The sequence below is a fragment of the Hyperolius riggenbachi genome, chromosome 11 (assembly GCF_040937935.1).
Source record: "Hyperolius riggenbachi isolate aHypRig1 chromosome 11, aHypRig1.pri, whole genome shotgun sequence".
Lineage (NCBI taxonomy): Eukaryota > Metazoa > Chordata > Amphibia > Anura > Hyperoliidae > Hyperolius > Hyperolius riggenbachi.
This window is the reverse complement of record NC_090656.1, coordinates 117,582,393-117,605,872: the sequence shown is the minus strand read 5'-3', so window position 1 is coordinate 117,605,872 and position 23,480 is coordinate 117,582,393. Positions and strand designations below refer to the sequence as shown.

Genomic DNA, 23,480 nt, shown 5'->3' with positions numbered 1-23,480 from the left:
CAGTCCTGTGCCCTCGGAGCCGCTCTGGAATCCTCGGGTCCCCCGCTGTCACTTAGTTTCATTTTTGATGACTCATCAGTCGGCCGGCCGCCATGCATATTATTGGACACATTTCCTACTGCAATTAGCATTTCACACGCGTAGATATGCGGCAACGAGTATTTTTGTATGCGTTGCGGTCCGCAACAGCGCTAATTGCAGCAGGGAATGCGTCCAATAATACGCATGGCGGCCGGCCGACTGGTGAGTCGTCAAAAACGAAACTAAGTGACAGCGGGGGACCGGAGGATTCCAGAGCGGTTCCGAGGACACAGGACTGCTGCAGGGGGCTGGTAATAGCACCAGGTAACTGAAACTCTTTACCCCCCATTCAGTTAAGGTTTCCTTTAAGGACCAGAGACAGCTGGTACAATACCGACAAAATCCAGACAAATCGCCGCGCATACCCGCCGTAACCGCCGCATGTCGGGATCCTCCTGACATAGACTCTGCCATCTATTATGAGTCATGTGAGCCGGTCAAGAGCCATTTTCATTGGCTCCTGACTGTGTCTATCAATGTAAGCCAATGGGAGCGGCTTACATTGATAGACACGGCCAGGAGCCAAATTAAATCGGCTCCTGACCGGCTCACATGGCTTTGCCGTCATAGAGATAGGCAGAGGCAGTGAGCTGCGGCGAGAGATGTTAGGTTTGAGCGGCACGATCGGGGGGGGGGGGGGGGGGGGGGGCGACGGAAACGGCGGATGCGTGCTGTGGCGGTGATTGAAATCCACGCCCTGCCAGCCAGGCGCCCACCAAAACAGGGTGTAGATTTCAATCACCGTGGTCCTAAAGTAGTTAAACAATACCAATTGCTTGTCAGTCCTGCTGATCTCTTTGACTGCAGTAGTGGCTGAATCACACACCTGAAATAAGCATGCAGCTATAATCCAGTCTGACTTCCATCAGAGCACCTGATCTGCATGCTTGTTCAGGGGCTGTGGTTAAATGTATTAGAGACACAGGATCAGCAGGAGAATCAGGGAACTGGTATTATTTTGAAAGGAAAAATCCATATCCTTTTCACTCAGTTTAGGTTTCCTTTAAAGGGTTGCTTATCCGGATTCTGCATATCCGGGTAACCCGGATATCTGACCATTTTTACGCTATCCGGATAGCTTCCGGATTTCTCTAGAAATCCGGATAGCTATCTGCGGATATTTGGCCGCATAACCCGGATATCCGCGGATATCTGCGGATATCCGGATCCGAAATACTGTAACTAAGGTGATGAAGTCCTGGAGCCAATCAGGGTGCTCACAGCAGAAGCCCTAGTAACCAATCACAGAGGGGAACCCTGGCCAGCCCCACCTGACCTCATTGAGCCAATCAGAGGCCTCCCAGCCTAAGCCCTGGCACCAAATCACTGAAAGGAACACTGGCCAGCCCCCCTGTATAATAAGGAGGGCTGCCACGATGATACAGATCGTCCTAGCTTGCTGAATGCTCACTGAGAGACATGCTCCAGTGCTGGTGGTGGCCTAGCAAGGGGGCTGTACACAGTTATAAACTAGCTGTTCAGTGATTAACCCCTTCACTACTATCACTACTCTATTGTTAAATCATTAATTAGCTTGATTGATCTCTCATAGTGTGACAGTTAGAGTGCACATTCTTACACAGTTAATGGCAGAGGCCTGAAACCTGGTACAGTCGCTCATTGGGTGAATGATCATCAAATTCAGAAAAGGGTGCAGAGCCACAAACAGCCTATTAGATTTATTTCATTTCAATGGGAAAATTGAAATTATCGATGCCAAGGACCCCAAACCTCATAAGCTTGGTCATTGAGTGACTGCGTCAAAGTTTGAAAAAGTGGGCGAAGCTAACAACACCCAAATACATAGTGGGCTTGATTCACTAACCGGCGTTAAGTGTTAGTGCCGGTGTGAAAAGCCATTTTTTGCCCCTAGTGCATGCAAAGCTACTTTGCACGCAGCCCCGCTCACTGTGCGCGCAGCGCAGGTGCGCCTATATTAGTGCGTGGTGCGACAATAATGTTGCACCCACTGCCCCTTAAATGATAACGGCGCATCGGTTGCACCCGAAGCGGTTTCAGGGGCAGCAGGTGTGATGATATAGGCGCACCTGCGCTGTGTGCGCAGTGAGCGGTACTAAGGCTGATGTGTGGGCACAAACTACTTAGTGCCGTAGTTTGCGCCCACTAAGTGATAGGGCTCACTTAGCGCCGGTTAGTGAATCAAGCCCACTGGGTCTTCCGCTAGTTTTTATTAAAGTCCTAAGAAAAATCAGCAGCATTTCAATGTACACTTTTTTTTCATTAGGGATACGGATTTATTTAAAGGGAAACTGAAGTGAGAAATAAAATTCAGTTTTTACACATAACTATTATTATTATTATTATTATTATTTAGTATTTATATAGCGCCGACATATTACGCAGCGCTGTACAGGGTATATATATATATATATATCTTGTCACTAACTGTCCCTCAAAGGAGCTCACAATCTAATCCCTACCATTGCCATATGTCTATATTATGTAGTGTAAGTGCTGTAGTCTAGGGCCAATTTTAGGGGGAGCCAATTGACTTATCTGTATGTTTTTGGAATGTGGGAGGAAACCGGAGTGCCCGGAGGAAACCCACGCAGACACGGAGAGAACATACAAACTCTTTGCAGATAGTGCCCTGGCTGGGATTCGAACCAGTGACCCAGCGCTGCAAGGCGAGAGAGCTAACCACTACGCCACCGTGCTGCCACTATGTAGAGGAGAGGCTCTGGAATTATTATCCCCAGTGGAAGCTATTCAATCAGGTAGATTGAATAGCTCTTTGGCACGCCTTGTGCAGGCTTCACAAGTACTCACATCGCTGAGTACTTCTGAAGATGAGAACATCCGTTCTGCATATGCCCGGGCTCAAACTCATTCGTGCGCAGAACTGATGCGCTCATCTTTGGAACTACTCAGGGATATAAGTAATTCTGAAGGCTGCCCAAATAATTGCCAAAGACTTGGAAAAAAGAGTAGCTTCTACTGAAAACACAGTGACAGACCAAGGATCGTAAAGTCTCTATTGTATCCAGAGCCTTCCCTTTACTTTAATCTTCAGATTTGCTTTACAATTGCACAACTTCTGGAGTAGAAATCACTAAAGTAAATATATACCCCATAACCATTTAGGAACATAAGAAGGAATAGGGGGTATAGGTGGTTAACAGCCACTGACGGAAGAATAGATTTGTTGGATTATATAAACAGATATTTTAGTGTTGTTTTAGGTGACCAGTGTGTGTCTCTGACAAATTATTTTATTACCTCTGTGAGCAATAAGACCTGGTTTACATGGATGACGGCGAGTTTTTTTCCCACCTCCCATGGTAAGTACTGCCCATTCAAACTTCACTGATAAGCAAATTACAGCCATAAAAGTTTTCCTGGCAGAACACAACTTCTGAGAGCAGGGGGAGATAGAAAAAGGACAATAGTTTATATATTTTCATTGAAGGACACTTAATAGGCTGCCACTGAGCAGAGACAACAAAACAATCATTCTACTTTGTAAGGGCTTGTTCACACTATAGGGGCTTTCATTTTTTTTAAGCGCTGGTGATTAAGGAAATAGCTCTAAAAGCCCTTGTGCGATGATTTTTAACTTGGGTGTTCATACTTGAGTGTTGAGCTTTCTATTAAATCACAAACGCGGTACCTGACCCGGAAATTAATAAATACAATGTATTCATTCATAAAAGTGCTTGGGAAATAACAGTTCAAAGCGCTTTTTCAAGTACTTTGCGATTTCCCTATACCTTCCATTGAGCCAAAATGCTCAGAAAATGGTACATGTATCGCATTTGCGATTTTAAAAAAATCAAAATGCTCCCAAGTGAACACTGTCATAGGAAATCATTGCACAAGCGCTTTTAGAGTGATTTCTAAAATCGCCAGCGCTTCAAAAAATTGAAAAAGCTCATAGTGTGAACAAGCCCTAAGGGTTTTTCTAATTTAACTGTGATTTTTGAGGGTGTAGAATGTTTCCCCTCTTCTGAATAAATGGTTAAACTTTAATGTGCCTTTTTTTCAACAAAGCTATGTAAAAGGAATGTAATATCGTATAGGTTTTGTTTATATTTCTCTGATCTGCAGAGGCTGCTTATGACTCCGTTTACAGTGGTCAGTTGTGTTGCAGAATAAATCTGCATGACAACTCACTGCCTATACAATTCTATGGTCCTGTTCACAGTCAGGGCTGTTTCACACTGTCGCACTGCGTTGCGGGAAATTGCCGCTCTGCTACCGCTGCCTAATGATGCCCTATGGTTAAGTTCATACTTCTCATGTTGCGGTAAGTCCCCAATTGAATGCTAGTGCATACCTACATTAATACACAGCTCCGGCGATGAACTGGAATTCATGTTAGTCTATGCGTTGGGCCGGAATTCATGTTAGTCTATGGGGGAGCAGGCTTCTTTAAAAAAGTTGGCCTCGCGACATTGCGGCGGAATATTCTTACAATATGCTTCCATGCACTTTCGTATACCCGAAGAAGGAAGCGAAAGCAAGTGCGTGTCATTTCCTGCTTGGCCGAATCAGGAAGTGACACGGAACAGTGAACACCGTGAACTAATGTGGTGTTCCCTGAAGGCCTGTTTTTGGTGCAACGATGCAACGGGTGAGATGCACCGCATCGCTAATGCCAATTTACAGTGTGAAACCAGCCTCTCTAATCGCGTTATTCTAAATCGCTGCATGCAGGCTTTGTATTAAAGTCTATGTCGAGTCTCCATTGTAGTTCATACTCATTATAATGCATGAGTTATGCAACTGAATACTGTGAACCTAGCCTATCTCTTGTCTTTTGGTCCTATTTTTTGATCTGAAAACAAGAGCAGTCTGGGATGTAAAGGAATCCTGTGAGCTTCCACAAATCCTGATTGTTTGCTACAAGTCTGTATTAAAAGACTACTGTAGGGGGCAGGGGAAAAAGAGTTAAACTTACCTGGGTCTCCTAACAGTCCCCCGCAGACGTCCTGTGCCCGCGCAGGTTCACATCTGGAATTTGGGTCGGAAAACCACTGCACCTGTGCAGCCGTGTCCTCGCTCCTGCTGACGTCACTGGGAGCGTACTGCGCAGGTGCAGACCATATTGGGCCGGCACCATACACTCCCGGTGACATCAGAAGGAGCGCGGACGAAGTGAGCCGGCGGGGACCAGAGCATCAGTGAGTGGCTGCGCGGGCACAGAAGCCCCAGGTAAGTTCAGCTCTTTTACCCCCTAGTATACATAAGTCCTTTAGCTGAGGACTGGCTATGTGAAAAGCAGTTTGGAAAGTTTGTTTTCACTGTAACTCCTCTTAACATTGTATTGGTTTCCATTTTTAGTGAAAACCAGGCAGCACAATATGTCCTAGTAGCTTAGGGTGTGAAGTCATGGCTTGTATAAAGCCCAGTTCACAGTGGTCAGTTGCAATACAGAATAATTCTGTAAGTCAACTCACTGCCCAAACATTTCTGTTCACAGTACTGCATTGTAGCTGACTGTTATTCATTGCATGCTGACTTTGTACTGTATTAAAGTCTATGTCCAGTCTCCACTGCAGTTCACACTTATTATACCACATTATAACAGATGTGTTATACAACTGACTAACGTGATCCTAGCCTCAGTGTCATGTTGCAGTTTAGAAACGTAATTTGCAATACTCACGGTGTAGTCGGGCAAACTCCGGAGCAGCATGGAACCTTTACTTCAGCCTGACAGTTTCCTTGATACAGAGTTGTTGGGATAAATATAACATCACATTTCTTGGGAGCTGAAAAATACATAAAATACATTTAGGGTCTCTTGACTTTTTTCTTTTCACTTTTTGAATCATAGCTCACGTTTAGATTGTGTCACTAGACCATCTAATAAGCATCACAGATGGGCATTAACTCGTTAAAAAAAAACAAAAAAACTGAAATGGATTTTAAATTGCTAAATATGTGCAAACTCAGAGAGTTTATAGAAAGCTCTTCCATATTACCATACTTTTACTTCTTCAAGTAGCTAGGTTTTGTAAGATGGGCACCAGCCATCGTACCTCCAGAGCAGGGAATGAGGCTTTACCTTGGAAACTAAACCAGACCACTCCCATCCCTGACCCAGCTAGACATTTGGCTCCATCCCCCATCCCTGAATGAGAATGGGAAGGTAGGCAAGGGACCACATCACTAGCTAAGCACTACCTGAGCATACAGTATTTAATAGGTCAATTTAAAGGGGAACTGAAGAGAGAGGTATGTGGAGGCTGCCATGTTTATTTCCTTTTAAGCAATACCAGTTGCCTGGCAGACCTGCTGGTCTATTTCTCTGCAGTAGTATCTGAATAACACCAGAAACAAGCATGCAGCTAGTCTTGTCAGATCTGACTTTAAAGTCTGAAACACCTGATGTGCTGCATGCTTGTTCAGGGGCTATGGCTAATAGTATTAGAGGCAGAGGATCAGCAGAGCTGCCAGACAACTGGTATTGCTTAAAAGGAAATAAACATGGCAGCCTCCATATACCTCTCTCTTCAGTTCCCCTTTACGATTCCTTTCTGGAGCATTTGTAGAAGTGAATCGATTAAAAGAAACCCAGAGAATTCTACTGGCAAGTGGCAAAGAGAGAGGTGGAAAGGAAAAAGGAGTGGATGGTGGCTGCTAGTTTCAGAGCTCACCATGAAATTAAGCTGAATACAATGTAAAAAAAAAATTGCTTGCAATACCTATGTGAGGCCAAATTAAAACACAGCTGCATCACTTACTGTATCTAATCTGGTGCCCCGCCAATAAGAGTCCCTACTAGTGATGAGCACAAATTTCCTAACAGACTGATTGACCCAAGAAGGGAAAGAAATGGAGCTTACCAAAGCCAGTAGCTGCTGCTCAATTATTTAGCAGCTAGTTGATTAACCAGCAGCTAGTTAGGCTACATTTACCTTCATTCCTGGGTCAGTTAATTGTTGCATTCGGAATTACAATGCAAAATTTGTAATTTTGTGAAACAAATTTTGTACATAATTGTAATAATAGTATGAAATTTTGCAATGACGCATGCCTTTCTCATGCCCACAGACTAATGAATTTGTGCAAAATGTATTTTCTTATACCCTTAGACTTCAGTGCATTTATGTAAGAATGTGATTTTTTTATAAGCGAAAATGTGTTTCCTCATGCCACTAGAAAGATTATGCAAAATTACTTGAAAATGATATGAAGGCAAGATTACCCATAAAATTGTAATTGGGATCAGAATCATTATTGAGACATTTATTAACAAAATTCACAAGAGCGAAAATGTCATTTTCAAACTTGCAGTATTTGCCTAAAACAAAAAAGTGGTTAACAAGCTACTGATTATAACATAGCTGGTGTCATCTTCATCTGTGTATGGATTGGATAGATACTGCCTGGTGCATTCCTATATTTTTTTCTTTGGCAGAATGCTATACTTACCCTGCAATCAAATCTTCTCCACTGTAGGCAGAGAGGTCTGGAATACGTGCATGGATCCATGCACCTGCAGATTTGGTTGGATGTGGGCAAGCATCAGGCGTCATTGGAGGAGTTAAGATGGTTTTGCATTCTATGTGTGCACATAAACGTGGAGAGTCTGGAACATTGTATTTGTGAATTCCATTTTTAAAACCTACTTATGACTTATGTTGTGCTAACAGATTGTCTGCAATTCTCCCTGATGTTTGAACAGAAATGCCGATCAAACGTTCTGACACCTGCCTGAGGCTTATTTCATATATGAAGCTCAGACACCAACTATTTCAGTAAAACAAAACTAACATGGTAGCCAGACTATTGGGGTTTTAAAGGGAAACCAAGGTTAGAGTGATATGGAGGCTGCCATATTTATTTCCTTTTAAACAATACCAGTTGCCTGGCAGTCCTCCTGATCCTGTGTGTATAATACTTTTAGCCACTTACCCTGAACAACCATGCAGCAGATCAAATACTCTGACTCAGCTGACTCAGATTTTATTGGATTAGCCATATGCTTGTTGGGGTTTTGGCATCCGACACTACATATGCCAGAAGATCAACAAGGTTGCCAGGCAACTGGCATTGTTTAGAAGGAAATAAATATGGCCGGCTCCATATCCCTCTAACCTCAGGTTCCCTTTAATAGGCAATAAACCTGTAGCACCCATAATGCTTTCCTTTTGGGTTTTCTTACGGGTTTAACAGTTTTTGCACAGTGTACAAGCATCAGACACTGATTAGGAAAAAAGTCATGATGTGAAAATTAACAGAGAACTTACCTTTACAGATCTGACAACATCCATCTGAGCTCAATTCAACAACACCCTGTAGGGAAAAAATGGAGTGCATGATTTTGTATTCATCTTAGGTTTTGGAAAACTGATAAATACCACATGGTGTTTAATTATACAACAGGACTCTATTGATTGTATTACTAGATTGTGTAAAAGCTATTGCTAGTAATATATGCCTAATAAAACATGTGGCTCTGTGCCATAAAGCCAGCCTGTTACTCTGCTTCCTCTACCAGTGGAAATGTGAAGCCAAATAAAGTATGCACATAAAGCTTATGATTCGTTTGTTGTTTAGTTTGCATTGAAGTCGAATAATGTTGAGTTTCTGAGTTAATTGTGAATCCTCCAAAACAACTACAGTTCGTGGGGCCTTCCAGCAAAACGTTGATAGCCCCCCCCCCCCCCCCCCCTCCACCAATGTTCCCACTCCTTCCCTTGCATCCTCTTGGTGCCCTTCACAGTCTTGAGGTCCATCTCACAAAGGTCATAAAACAAGCATGGCCAACATGATCTATTCTTCACACCTGTAACAAGTGTGCGTACGTTAAAAGAGGGCGCCGGAAAAAAAGGGCGCACGGTTTTAAACGATAAGCATGAATAACGTTTAAAAAATAAATTGTGCTATATTTCGTTTAAAAATAATGTTTTATAAAGTTATAAATCATTAAATAATGTGTATGAAATCGACAATTATAAAAACGTTAATCTTCCGTTTAAAAAGTGAAACGTATAACGTTTTTAAAAAAAATACTAAGTAACCCTCCCTGTACCTACCCCTAACCCCTAGACCCCCCTGTTGGTGCCTAAACCTAAGACCCCCCTGTTGGTGCCTAAACCTAAGACCCCCCTGTTGGTGCCTAAACCTAAGACCCCCCTGTTGGTGCCTAAACCTAAGACCCCCCTGTTGGTGCCTAAACCTAAGACCCCCCTGTTGGTGCCTAAACCTAAGACCCCCCTGTTGGTGCCTAAACCTAAGACCCCCTGCGATAAGCATTAATAACGTTTTAAAAAATATTGTGCGGTTTTTCGTTTAAAAATAATGATTTAAAAAAGAAAAAAAATTAAAATTTTTCGTTTATAAATAATGTTTTAAAAAATATTGTACTGTTTTTCGTTTAAAAATAATGTTTAGAAAATTATAAATCATTAAATAACGTGTAATCATGAGAAGCAGTTATAAAACATTAAAAGTCTCCGGGCGCCGCTTTTAAAACATTATTTTTCTCCGGCGCCCTTTTTTCCTGTTGGGCGCCGATTAAACGATATTTATTATGGGAGTGAATGGCGGCGCCCTTTTTGTCCACCTGCCTCATGCGCCCAAATTTCCTGCTTCCAACAAGTGTAGCCACAAAAACACCCAATCTGAAGTATAGTCCCCTGCATCAGAGGAAGGGAAGGTTAGTAGTTGGGCCCCCACAGTTACGCCCCTGCACCAAAATGCTTTCATCCTCATCAACAACAAAAAAACATTTGTAAAGTGCTTTATTTTCTCCCGTAGGACCCATAGCACCGAATTTGCTAGGTATATCAGAGTCAATTGTGAGAATACATCAAAAAAGTTTGCAAAAAGACTTTATAGTTTTTAGAAAATGTATTAAAGGCTAGGTTCAAAGTGGTCAGTTGCATAACTCACACGGTATAATAAGTGTGAACTGCAATGGAGACTGCCCATAGACTTTAATACAGAGCCTGCATACAGCGAGTTCAAATAACACAATCAGTTTCAATGCAGTACTGTGAATAGACCCATAGTATTGTATGGGCAGTGTGCAGAATTATTCTGCAAAGCAGGTGAGCGCTGTGAATTAGCCCTTAAAGTTTTTGCAGAGAAATGCAGAGTAGGGTCAGATCATGTTGGTTTTAGGTGTATTGGCTTCTACATGCTTCATTCAATAAAACATTTTCTTTTAAATCAACGCAATTCATGAAACTTTTAAAAATTGACAGTGGCAGTACACATTTTAACATACACTGTCCCCTAGGAAAACTGCCAGCTGAGCAGTACATCTTCAGCCAGGAGATGTAGTCATATCAGTGGACTACATCTCCCGGCATGCATTGCGGTAGCTGGAGCCATGCTATCACTATGGGCTTGTTGAACTGTGGCAGTGAGACAAGATGGAGGACCACATACACATGGGGCACTAGGAGTGACCCCACCTAGAAAACTAGACCATACAAAATATTTTCCAAGGTGTATATTCAGGGATTTGGCCCTATGGTCCTTTCTTCAATATTAATTGAAAGAATGGGGTCAAATTAAAAAAAAATTCTTTTGTTTTCTGAAAACATGAGAATTTGAAAGCATGTAATGCCCTCATGTTGTTTGCAGTCCAGAAAATAAATCCTAAACATATTCATAAACTTCCTCCATGCATGGGGATACCAAATACTAACCCCTCAGCCGCATTGTTAGAGAACTGTGGGGCCTAGAGTGCGTTTTGAATTTTTTGGGGACTAAAAGTCCAAAGCAGAATTTTTTTGCACCATGCTTCATTAATAGCGGTGAAAAAAAGATACAATACCCCTGGATATCCCCACAAATTACCCCATCTAGAAAACTAGACACCCCCTTATGTATTTGGCAAGGTGTATAATTAGATATTTTGCCATCTGTTCTATTTCACAGGACACAAAGTACATGCTAAATCATATTTGTCTACTTTTCCCATGTTGCGGAATACCAAATAGAATTGCCTTGGTAGCATTAAAAGAAAGTGGTCTAAGTAAGATCAAATTAGTAGCAGTAGGGTATTGTACCGTGTTAGCCATCAGTAAAAGCAAGACGTTTTAAATCAGGATGATACCATTTATTGGCTAACTTAAAAGAATAAGAGTAAGTAATCTTTCGGCTCACAAGATGTTGGAATAGACAGCTATATACATTCAACATCAAAAGGGGATACATAGATTTTTTTTTTTCAAGCATAAATACACGTCATTAAAATGCCTTAAGGAGTACTGTAGGGGGGTAGGGAGACGGTGAGTTGAACTTACCCGGGGCTTCTAATGGTCCCACGCAGATATCCTGTGCCCACGCAGCCACTCACCAATGCTCCGGTCCCCACCGCCAGTTCACTTCCGGAATTAGAAACTTTAAAGTCGGAAAATCACTGCGCCTGCGCTGCCGCATCCTCGCTCCTGCTGATGTCACCAGGAGTATATTGCGCCTGTGCAGTATGCGCCTGGTGACGTCAGCGGGAGCGAGGACATGGCCGTACAGGTGCAGTGGTTTTCCGATTTTAAAGTTGGAAATTCCAGAAGTGACCTGGAAGCGGGGACTGGAGCATCGGTGAGTGGCTGCGTGGGCACAGGACATCTGCGAGGGACCATTAGAAGCCCCGGTTAAGTTCAACTCTTCTTCCCCCTACACCCCTACAGTACTACTTTAAGTGAAACAGAACATCTAAATGGTGGGAAAGGTTGTTAGCTGAGATGAGACTCCTTGTTTACACAATACTCACAGAGTATCTGGGACTCAGACTGTCACAGAGATATTGTAAATTCTGAGTTCACAAGTTTAGCTACAAGCAGAGTGGATGCAATATAGACTGAGAAAGAGTTATGGCATTTAAATATCATCAGCCTCATACCAATATAAAAAGTTGGAACGTTATTTAAGCCTTTGTCCACAGCTTTGAACTAATTTATACATTTTGTCTCTGCTATTAATCTATCTTTTGATAATTTGAAGCCACTCTTAAAGTGTACCAGAGCTGAATAATATTAAAAGATTTTCACATACCTGCGGCTTCCTCCAGCCCCATCCACATGGATTGCTCCCATGACGCCGTCCTCAGTCTTCTCCGTCTTCTATACCGGGTCCCGTAACTTCAGCCAGTCGCGGCCAGTCTGACGCAAGACAAGTGCGCTCTTTACGTATCTCTCCAGCAGCCACCGGGGACATACATAGAGGGTGAACTTCTCTTACGCAGACTGGCCATGACTGGCTGAAGTCACGGGTCCTGTTACAGAAGACGGAGAAGACTGAGGATGGCTGCGTGGGAGCGATCTGTGCGGATGGGGCTGGAGAAAGCCCCAGGTATGTATAAAACTTTTATTAGTACTCAGCTCTGGTTTCCTTTAAAGGTGGTGACAAAGATTATTCAAGCTGTGTCTGTTAAAACGAAAGTGGGTAGCAGCTGGGGAGTTCAGATTCAGTATTGAGTAGGAACTCCCAGTTGCTACACAATCCTGTTGGTGAGCAAACAGGATTGAAGCCTGACAAAGGCTATACACCTGAAAGCTTGCTTACGCTTATTCTTTTAAGTTAAGTTGAAATAATTAGTTAATTTTTTTTTCAGATTTCATGTGTTAATTGTTTAGCTACTGGTATGTGTTTATTTAAATAAAATATAGTGCAAGTGTCAATTATAGGGCAGTTTGAGAGCGTTAATTTTAATAGGGGTTGACTTTTACAAAATGAAGATAAAGGTTTTTTTACCTTCTTAAAAAAAAATAAAATAAAAGAAGACAAAGTTAAACGTTGAATAAAAGGAGAGTATGGAACTCTCCAAGGGAATTGTTTATACAGAGGCCAGGCTTGGATAGGCATATTTTTTTGGGAGGGCCCTGCGAGGTTGCATTGGCTGGTACAAGTGAAGGGTGATGCCAGGATTTTGCTTGTAACCTATTTACAATGGCTGGCATTGGAACCTCACTTTCTTCTCTCAAAAAACAAGAGCCTTTACCACAGCATCTAAATACTGTATTTTTTGGACTATAAGACTCACTTTTTCTCCCCCAAAAGTGGGGGGGGGAAAAGTCACTGCATCTTATAGTCCAAATGCAGCGAGTTCCTGACTTGTGAACGCCTGCCAATACGAACCTCCAACCCACCACAATGTCGGGGACTCCCTGTACTGTGCCCATATAGAGTAGGACACAGGGGGACACAAAGGGGCATAGAGGAAGATACAAAGGGGCATAAAGGGGGACAGAGGAGGACGCAGGGAGACACAAGAGGTACAAGGGGGCATATACAACAACATTTCTATAGTGCTTTTCTCCCATAGGACTGAAAGCGCTTAGGCTCTCTCAGATTCAATAGATGGTAGTAGGATGAAGTATTCACACAACAAAAATTATATTTCTGCAAATGCCAAACTGAACAGGTGGGTTTTCTGTCTGGATTTAAGATACACATTCACCATGGATGGGCCAGGTTTAGTATATATTTTTTCCCCCTGGTTTTTGTCCTCTAAACCTAGGTGCGTCTCATAGTCAGGAGCGTCTTATAGTCCGAAAAATACGGTAATTTAAATAGTTGCCTTGGTGTCCTGCCTGTTTGTGGATGACAAAAGATTTAATGTAGGTGATCATATCAATTAAGTTAATCGTGTTGTGATTCTTGTTCTCAAAACAAGAAATTGCAAATGCAATAGCCAAGAATTCACAAACGCAGAGTCTGAAGCCTATAAAAAGAGGTATTTTTGTAGGCTTCAGACTCTCTTTAAGTAAAATCATGGAGCAGTACAGCATATTTTTGAAGTGTCTTTTGCACCTGTTTTAGAAAATGACTCATCTCTAGAAATGGTCAGTGAGATGCCACCTAGGGAGGGGGCACCATAACTTTTTCTTAGAGGAGTCCCACCATTTGTATTTATGGCCCTGCTACCATATAACACAGCACATTGATTTGAACACTGATTATGTTTTGCTTTTTAACTTACAGATTCACAGTCTGCTGGGTTCACTGGTAAACAGGATTTCGTGTAAAGCACAGAATAATATAGTCCCTTTGATTCCATACAGCCATAGGATAGACATTTATCATCAGGTGAAGGCAGGATAGACCCAACCTTTGAAAAAATAAATGTAAGTGTAAATAATTAAAAACAGAAAACTATACAATTAGCTATACAGAATGTAACTTAGCATCTAATGTTATAAAAAGCACTTTATAAGCACTTAGGCCTAATACACACAATAAGATTTTCTGGCACGTTTCTTGCCAGATCGATTATTTTCAGCATGTCCGATCTAATTTCCGATCGATTTTACATTCACTTCTATGGAAAATCGATCAAAAATCAGATCAGATATGCTAGAAATATTCGATCTGGCAAAAAATCTGCCAGAAAATCTCATAGTGTGCATGAGGCATAACAGGCACAAATGTTTCCCTGTATACTCATTATTAGCCATGCTTGCTTTTATCTGTTTATAAACTCCTTGATTCGATTTTGTGAAATCACTTTCATTTGCTTGGTCAGTCTTTACATAAGACACTTCCACAGACTTCCATTTCCACTTCTCTATGCTGTAGTCTTTGCAGGAAGTTTTGTCTCTGCTCCATCCACTTGCAGTATAAACACCAGGAAAACACCTAGGCAAGCAGCAACATCCCCATCCAGAGTAGAGTAGGGCCAGTTCTAACCACAATAGGACCCTGGGCAGTGCTGCTCTGATACCCCTTTTCAAAATCCAAATTGAATTCGCATCCGGATACCCAGATATCTGGATGCGAATCGGATATCCGAATCCAAACTTTTTGGTATCCGAGTAGAATCGGATATCCGAACCCAATATCCTGGATATCTGGTCAGATTTGGAAAAGCGGAAGTGGCCTGTAAATGGCTTAAATTGCTTCCAAAACACTCTCTCTCTCTCTCTCTCTCTCTCTCTCTCTCTCTCTCTCTCTCTCTCTCTCTCGGACTGAATGCCTCCGAAAGGGATTTTTACCATTGAAGGGATTTTTGCTTCTGCTCGGATATCCAAACTAACTATCCGACCCGGATTTTGGATTTTAACATAGAAATCCGTGTTTGCACGGATAGTGCTATTCAGATTTACAAAAACCTCCTGAGAAAACTCAGTCCTGAGTGTGGTATGGAGTTCCATTTGGTGATTATTTTTTTAATTTTTTTTTGGTTTGGCTCTTTAGAATCATTTATTCCTTGTCTTGGTTTTGTGCTTATATTAGGTTTGCAATCTTTGTGTTTCTAATTTTAATTGTAGATTACACCTATTAAAAACATATGATGGCCACAAAACATATTCACCAACAGTCTTTTTGTAATGCTCACTTGTCCATGCTCCTACGTGCTGACCATGGTATGCTGGCTGTGGGTGTGCACATGTACAGTCGTGTGAAAAAATTAGGAAACTTGATAAAAGCCAATGTGTTTTTAAACATTCTTGAGCATGCAGATATGTAATCTCACTTTCAACAATACTGGAAGGTTCAAGTAAAATAACTAAGCAAAGTAAAACTGATTAAAAAGAAAAGACTTTTCAAAATTTAATGTAATTCTACAAAAATGCAATTTCTGGTGTGGAATAAACACAAACATTCTCATGTGAATTCCCACTCAAAATGACTTGAATCACACACAGGTGTATCAAATCAGATACACATGATTTTTGTTACTTAGGATTTTGTTGGAGGTTTGCCTTAATGAAACCTCAGACATGTGGTTTCTCCTGACAGTTGAGGTGAGAGTGGACATCAGGGAGAGATCAAAAGAGCTGTCTCTGGGCCTTCAGAACGATTGTACCAGCTGACAGGTCAGGCAAGGGATTCAAAACTATCTAAAAAAAATGTAAAATCATCTATTCTGGAAAATAGTTTAGAAACGTAAGTCAAGGCTGGTAGATGGCTCCAAGAAGCTTCTCGCTGCAGTTATTTTAGACAAAAGGCATAACACTAGCTATTAGAGGATACAGTGCCTTAACTTTTTCCTCCCTTTTTGTTGTTATCTACTTGTTTAATGAGTAAAAGGTTTCAAGGTTCATTTTTGTTGTTTACCTGCAATTTAGCACTCCAGAGATAAATAAAAACAAGATTAGAAATTAATAAATGACTATTTCATAATAAAGAACTGAATAATGGGGTGTCCTAATTATTTCATGAATAAAAAAAATGCTAAGTTCTTCTAAAAGACAGTTATTAACGTATCAAGTATTCTCTTTTATTCATTGATGAAAACCAGATGTACAATGCTGCTGTGCAAGAAAGTAAATAATGCACACTGAGAGGCTGCCACTGCAATTCAACCCTTGGGGCTTTTTGTTTGTCTGTTTATACCAGACTTTTACCAGAACCTAATGTAAGATTAAAAAAAATTACAATTTTCTTTGTTCTGGAAGACTAGAGAATGAACTATCAACATACCTTATTGTTTACCTCTCTTAGGGCCCGTTACCACTTGTGCGGCACGCGTCAGCGAGACATGCGCCGGCACTGAGTGGGTGTGCGGGATCGCAGGTGAATCCCATCAGCCGTGCCATGCGCGGCTATGGGATTCACTGCCTCCCGAGCGAATTCTGCGGGGGGTTCCGGCCGAATCGCTACCACAAGCGATTCGGCCGGCGGCACCATAGCCCCCTATGGCAGAGTTTCCCCGCGCGATTTGCCTGCGGGGAAACTCTGCGGATTTGCGGTGGTTTCTGCTATAGTGGAAACAGGCCCTTACTCTACCTCTTACTATACTCTTCCTAATCTGCTCCTTTCTCACTTTCATTGTTTTCCGAATCTGCCTTCTCCTACCATAAGCCTTTCTCCCTCCTGCCCCCCCCCCTCTTACCTCTACCCCCCACCCATCTTCTTAAACAGTAGAGAACAAGAACAAAGTGCACAATCATCTTAGAGCAGGGCCGGATTTAGCATAAGGCACTGTAGGCACGTGCCTACAGTGCCTTATGCTACAAGAGCAGCTCTCTAAATCCCCCTATTGCAATTTAAAAGCTGGGAGTACGATCTCTGTCACTCCCGCAGCCTGCTCACCCCCACCCGCGATAACGTCTCCCTCTGCACAAGCCACACACAGATAAAACAGCCTGGCAGCTAGTCCCGCCTCCCAGTGCTGCCCCCTCCATATTCAATCATGCACGCAGTGCTTCAGCTGCATGCATAGACTTCGGGCGGAGAGCTGGCTAACTCTTACTCTCTCTGCCGGTGCTAGGAACTCTCTCTGCCGGTGCTAGGAAGTACATGGACAGGAATCACCAAAGAACAACTTGCAGACTATAGCTCCAATTCCCCTCTTGCAGCCCACCAGAAGCAAGCTAGACTTGCGGCGCTGACCCTTCTCCGATTTAGAAGACTCATCTCTACAGTTCCAGGAAAAAGCGAGGCCGCACTGATGAGTCCAGCCAGCCATCCAACAGTCAGGGCAGGTAACAACCTTTCATAGCACATCCTGTGCTGCGTATCATTTGCAGGTTGGCAGGTACTGAGTACTGCCTGTCTGATGCTGTATTGAATTATCTGATGTAGCCAAAGTGCAAAGGAGGTAGGTAATTTCCAGGTGTCATCAGCCTCACTATTCTAAGGACAATTTTATGTTGGTGGCAGTTTTTGATCCCTTCTGTTTCTTCCATTTATGCAGGCTGCTGGACACTGGTTTATCAGATATACTGAGTATTTAGATCTTTTTTAATCTAGAATATTAATTGAATCAATATTCTAGCTTAATAAAGCTGTATATACTCAGCACATCTGATAACCAACAGCCAGTTTGCATGAATGGAAGATACAGAAGGGATTGAAAACTGCAATAAATATCCCGCCTGCTGCCGCTAACATGACCAGCCTGACCAATCCTCTACACATCTGCTCCTGTGTCAGCCCCCTGCTCCATTGCTGATTGGCTGATTCTTGTTTCTTGGCCACAGCTCAGCTTGGCATTTGTAAGGCTTGAGTACTGTGCAGGTGATACCCCAAAACTCCCCCTCTTCATATGCAGAACACACCTGCCCCTGCCCTCTCCATATGCAGAACACATTTGCCCCTCCCCTCTCCATATGCAGAACACACCTGCCCCTCCCCTCTCCATATGCAGAACACACTTGCCCTCCTTTTTCCATATGCAGAACACACCTGCCCCTCCTTTCTCCATATGCAGAACACACCTGCTCCTCCCCTCTCCATATGCAGAACACACCTGCCCCTCCCCTCTCCATATGCAGAACACACCTGCCCCTCCCCTCTCCATATGCAGAACACACCTGCCCCTCCCCTCTCCATATGCAGAACACACCTGCCCCTCCCCTCTCCATATGCAGAACACACCTGCCCCTCCCCTCTCCATATGCAGAACACACCTGCCCCTCCTTTATCCATATGCAGAGCACACCTGCCCCTCCTTTCTCCATATGCAGAACACACCTGCTCCTCCCCTCTCCATATGCAGAACACACCTGCCCCTCCCCTCTCCATATGCAGAACACACCTGCCCCTCCCCTCTCCATATGCAGAACACACCTGCCCCTCCCCTCTCCATATGCAGAACACACCTGCCCCTCCCCTCTCCATATGCAGAACACACCTGCCCCTCCCCTCTCCATATGCAGAACACACCTGCTCCTCCCCTCTCCATATGCAGAACACACCTGCCCCTCCCCTCTCCATATGCAGAACACACCTGCCCCTCCCCTCTCCATATGCAGAACACACCTGCCCCTCCCCTCTCCATATGCAGAACACACCTGCCCCTCCTTTCTCCATATGCAGAACACACCTGTCCCTCCTTTATCCATATGCAGAACACACCTGCCCCTCCTTTCTCCATATGCAGAACACACCTGCCCCTCCTTTCTCCATATGCAGAACACACCTGCCCCTCCCCTCTCCATATGCAGAACACACCTGCCCCTCCCCTCTCCATATGCAGAACACACCTGCCCCTCCCCTCTCCATATGCAGAACACACCTGCCCCTCCTTTATCCATATGCAGAACACACCTGCCCCTCCTTTATCCATATGCAGAACACACCTGCCCCTGCCCTCTCCATATGCAGAACACATTTGCCCCTCCCCTCTCCATATGCAGAACACATTTGCCCCTCCCCTCTCCATATGCAGAACACACCTGCCCCTCCCCTCTCCATATGCAGAACACACCTGCCCCTCCCCTCTCCATAGGCAAAACACACCTGCCCCTCCCCTCTCCATATGCAGAACACACCTGCCCCTCCCCTCTCCATATGCAGAACACACCTGCCCCTCCCCTCTCCATATGCAGAACACACCTGCCCCTCCCCTCTCCATATGCAGAACACACCTGCCCCTCCTTTATCCATATGCAGAACACACCTGCCCCTCCTTTCTCCATATGCAGAACACACCTGCCCCTGCCCTCTCCATATGCAGAACACATTTGCCCCTCCCCTCTCCATATGCAGAACACACCTGCCCCTCCCCTCTCCATATGCAGAACACACCTGCCCCTCCCCTCTCCATAGGCAAAACACACCTGCCCCTCCCCTCTCCATAGGCAGAACACACCTGCCCCTCCCCATTCCATATGCAGAACACACCTGCCCCTCCTTTATCCATATGCAGATCACACCTGCCCCTCCTTTATCCATATGCAGAACACACCTGCCCCTCCTTTCTCCATAAGCAGAACACACCTGCCCCTCCTTTCTCCATATGCAGAACACACCTGCCCCTCCTTTCTCCATAAGCAGAACACACCTGCCCCTCCTTTCTCCATATGCAGAACACATTTGCCCCTCCCCTCTCCATATGCAGAACACACCTGCTTCTCCTTTCTCCATATGCAGAACACACCTGCCCCTCCCCTCTCCATAGGCAGAACACACCTGCCCCTCCCCTCTCCATAGGCAGAACACTCCTGCCCCCCCCCCCCCCTCTCCATGTGCATGCTTGGGTCTGTGTGCTTTGTGTAGGTGCAGCGATGCTCTGGTTTATGCTGCCAGGTGTGCAGCTGCTTTATGTATTGATTTCTTGTGTTTAAATTACAAGAGCAGGGATTGATATGTTAGTATATGGCTATGGTTGGTTGAGCTTTAGGAGAGTATTAAACCATTTAGTGTCAATAGCTGACAGCTTTGACAGTTTAAAACATTTGCATGCAATTTGATGACCTGCATACAGGCCGAATTGTGGCATGCATGCAGGCCTCAGATTGCACACCTGCAGGCAGTACAGCCATGATGAGCCTGAGCCATCAAATCAGGCAACACTACCAGATGGTTGGAAGTTGGGGGTGTGGCCTGTGTTGAGCGGCAGTGCTTAGGGCACCAGAACGCCTGTGCCTACAGGCTCCTGAGTTGTAAATCCGGCCCTGTCTTGTAGTCATGCTTTAGGACAATTATGGTCGATTACTAACAAGAATAGTGTCTGACGTGTTTGTTCTTGTACAATGTATAACATCTTCTCTGCATTGGATCTGTACAATTATGTTTCAGTTAATAGTTTCTATGAATACTGTTACAAGATGTCAGTTTATTGTTTCAGCAATACCTTACTCAACTGTTTGTATTCCTTACCCTGAAAATGAAAATAAAGATACATTTACCAAGAATTATCAACATACCTTCAAAGTTCTGTTCTTTCCTCCGACATCTAGAATCATGCATGCTACCTTGACACAGCATCCGCAGCATTGACCTGGGTTCTTCACAAATACTTCATCCTGAAAGGAAGATACATTACATATAAGATCACCATGGTTATGGTCAATATCGTGCTGTAGGTAATTGTAGAAGTAGTAAACAGTGGTGCTCGGATAATTTCCGTGATCACGGAAAAGCCATGATTCACTAGCATTTTTCCACTATTTGACTGCCAAATCCAAATTCGTGATCGATTCTGGATCACGGAAACCGACCACGGAAATTCCGTGATTGCAAGTATTCGGAATTCGGTTACAGCCATGATTGCGGTAGAAATCCGAGATTAGGTCAGGATTGGCGGAAATGGGTAGAATTGACATCCCTGGGCCAATCAGTGGCCCCCAGCCAGGCCCTAGCAACCAATCATAGGAGGGGAGGCTCTGCCCTCCCCTACTGTATATAAAGTGGGGGCTATTTCCAGAGCTCCGTTCTTGCTAGACTCTGTGGCACTAAGAGGATCATTTCCAGGCCATATTGTACATCAGCAAGAGCATTTTCAGTCCTTACATTGCCCTTATACTGTATCCGATACTTGTATTCAGCTAGCTAGCCAGTGAGTGATTACTTAAAGGGAACCTTAACGGTGGGGTGAAAAAAAATCACTGACCTGGGGGCTTTCCCAAGCCTCCTGCAGCCGTCCTGTGCCTGCGCCGGTCCTTTGGTGCCCTCCGGTCTCCCTCCGCGGCTAAGTTTAGTTTTCGGCCGACTGTCAGTCGTCCTTCGGGCAAAGCGTCCTCTTCTTCCGCATTCCCCGTCGTAAAGAGCCGCATGACGCAAGACAGTTGGCCGAAAACGAAACTTAGTCGCGGAGGGAGACCGGAGGGCACCGAAGGACCGACGCGGGCACAGGAAGGCTGCAGGAGGCTTGGGAAAGCCCCCAGGTAAGTGACTTTTTCCCCCCACAGTTAAGGTTCCCTTTAAGTCAGCCCCACGCTTGCTGTGACATCCACCCACAGACATCCACCCGCCAGATGCGATTGGGACTCACCTTCACCTCTGTGATTGCTTAAAGTGTATTTCCCTGTTTAAAACCACTTATTACCAATTACCAATTAATAGCCGCATTTAAAGTGTTGATTTAACTTTAAAATCCATTTTCTCAAAAACTAAAAGTTCTTTTTGGAATTTTGTTTAAGTTGTAGTCCCTTATCACCTTTATAATCCATGCAATTTGGGGGATTGTAGCATGTATGGGGGCTTTAATAATAGCTTGAACGCTGTTCTGTGATCACGGCCGTGAATTTCCGTGATAGCCTCATTCACAGAAAAAATCTGAGTCGAATTCGTAAGTCCGTTTCAAATCCGGAAATTAATCACGGAATTTACGGATTTTTTTCAATCACGGCCGAATAATCGAATCCGTGATTGGGGGGTATCCGAGCAGCACTGGTAGTAAATAAAACATAGATATTTCTTAGATTTCTATATGTTCAAATAAAGCCCTTTTTTTTACATGAGTTATAGGTAAAGAGTTGCACTGTATCTTTAACACTGCAGCAACTTGACTCCTTGCAAGTTCTAACAAACTTGCTGAGGAAGGGCGTCGGTGTATAGAGTGATATGGGGGTTGGTCAGCTTTGAGAAAGCAAGCCTGCTGCGGGTGAAGGAGGTTAGAGTGTCAGATTCATAGAGGTATCTAATATTCAGTTACCTCCATAATGCAGCAAAAGTGAACATTCCACCTGCCCTACCTATATAAGAGATAGTTTGTTGGTGTGTTTTGCTTAAGAAGTGTTTCTAGTTATTATGAACAGCGTGTATTATCTTGTATAATCTTCTTTGGTTGTTCTCTTTTGCAGGTTGCCACAGCTATAGCGGTAGTCCTCTTGATAAAAAAGGTGGCAATCAACGGGACTGAGGGGCTAGTTAAAATGTTGTAGAACACCGGTGGACACCAGGTAAAGTATCAGAGTTGGTATTTTAAGGTATGGTGTCCAGGTAGTATGGTGTTGGTTGGTGTAAGCCCAGGGGATTCCCAAGTCACTGTGGGCGGCTTGGAGTTGATGGTTTCACTCAACATAAGATGGTAACAGGGGCTTCTCAGTTGCTAATGCCAACTTGCCACCACCACGGGGAGGAAGACTAGATATTGCTGTTACTGTTATACAGTTAGTTGTGTTGATTTTGAACGTTATGTTATTTAACCATTGTATTACAATTTCATACAGCTGTGGCAGACAATAAACAATTATCACGCCAACATTAGGTGGTGAGAACTATTCTGTGACAGTAGGTATTGAGTGTGTCAATTGTGGCTTTCAGCTAAGTCAATTAGTGGTAAAGGAAGGAAGAGAAAATATAATTTTGATGAAGGGGTGTTGTGTTGGTTGAGTGTGAGTGTGTAAACACAGAGTCAAAAAAAGTAATCAGCACACACGGTCAATTATATAAATGCATTTGATAATTTCTTTGTTTGATCAGGTATTAAAACAATATTCAGTCCTAGTACATTACAAAAAATGTAATATTACTTTTCCTTTGACCAAAGTGAAGGCCTAAAAATAATACACCTTGTAGTGTAGATGCTGGTGGAATTGGAAAGCAAAGAAGCCCCAATTTGCTAGAAATGTCAATATAATTCCACAGCAAAGTGCTAAGGTAAAATATTAAAACACTTTATTAAAGTACTGCTGACCTGGTAGGGATTTACTTTTAAATGATTTTATTACTGGTGCTGCTGTGTGACTTTCACAGCACACAGCATCATCCTTCCCCCTCCAGCGCCCCCCTGTGGCCCGTTCTAACAGCATATATTATTGGGGAGGAAGTGACAGTTCTTCCTCCCCGCTGTGCTTACA

At 43.6% G+C, this 23,480-nt stretch overlaps 1 protein-coding gene across 1 annotated transcript in view; it reads right to left on the bottom strand.

Moving 5' to 3' along the window:
* The window catches only part of LOC137537855 (kielin/chordin-like protein), a 267,049-nt gene that overhangs the window by 2,682 nt on the left and 240,887 nt on the right, over positions 1-23,480 (bottom strand). The window contains exons 34-37 of the mRNA XM_068259806.1: positions 20,604-20,702; positions 13,988-14,116; positions 8,301-8,346; positions 5,711-5,816 (exon numbers count right to left, since the gene is read on the bottom strand). Of these exons, the coding sequence (XP_068115907.1) occupies positions 5,711-5,816; positions 8,301-8,346; positions 13,988-14,116; positions 20,604-20,702 (380 nt within the window). The remainder of the gene's footprint in view (positions 1-5,710; positions 5,817-8,300; positions 8,347-13,987; positions 14,117-20,603; positions 20,703-23,480) is intronic.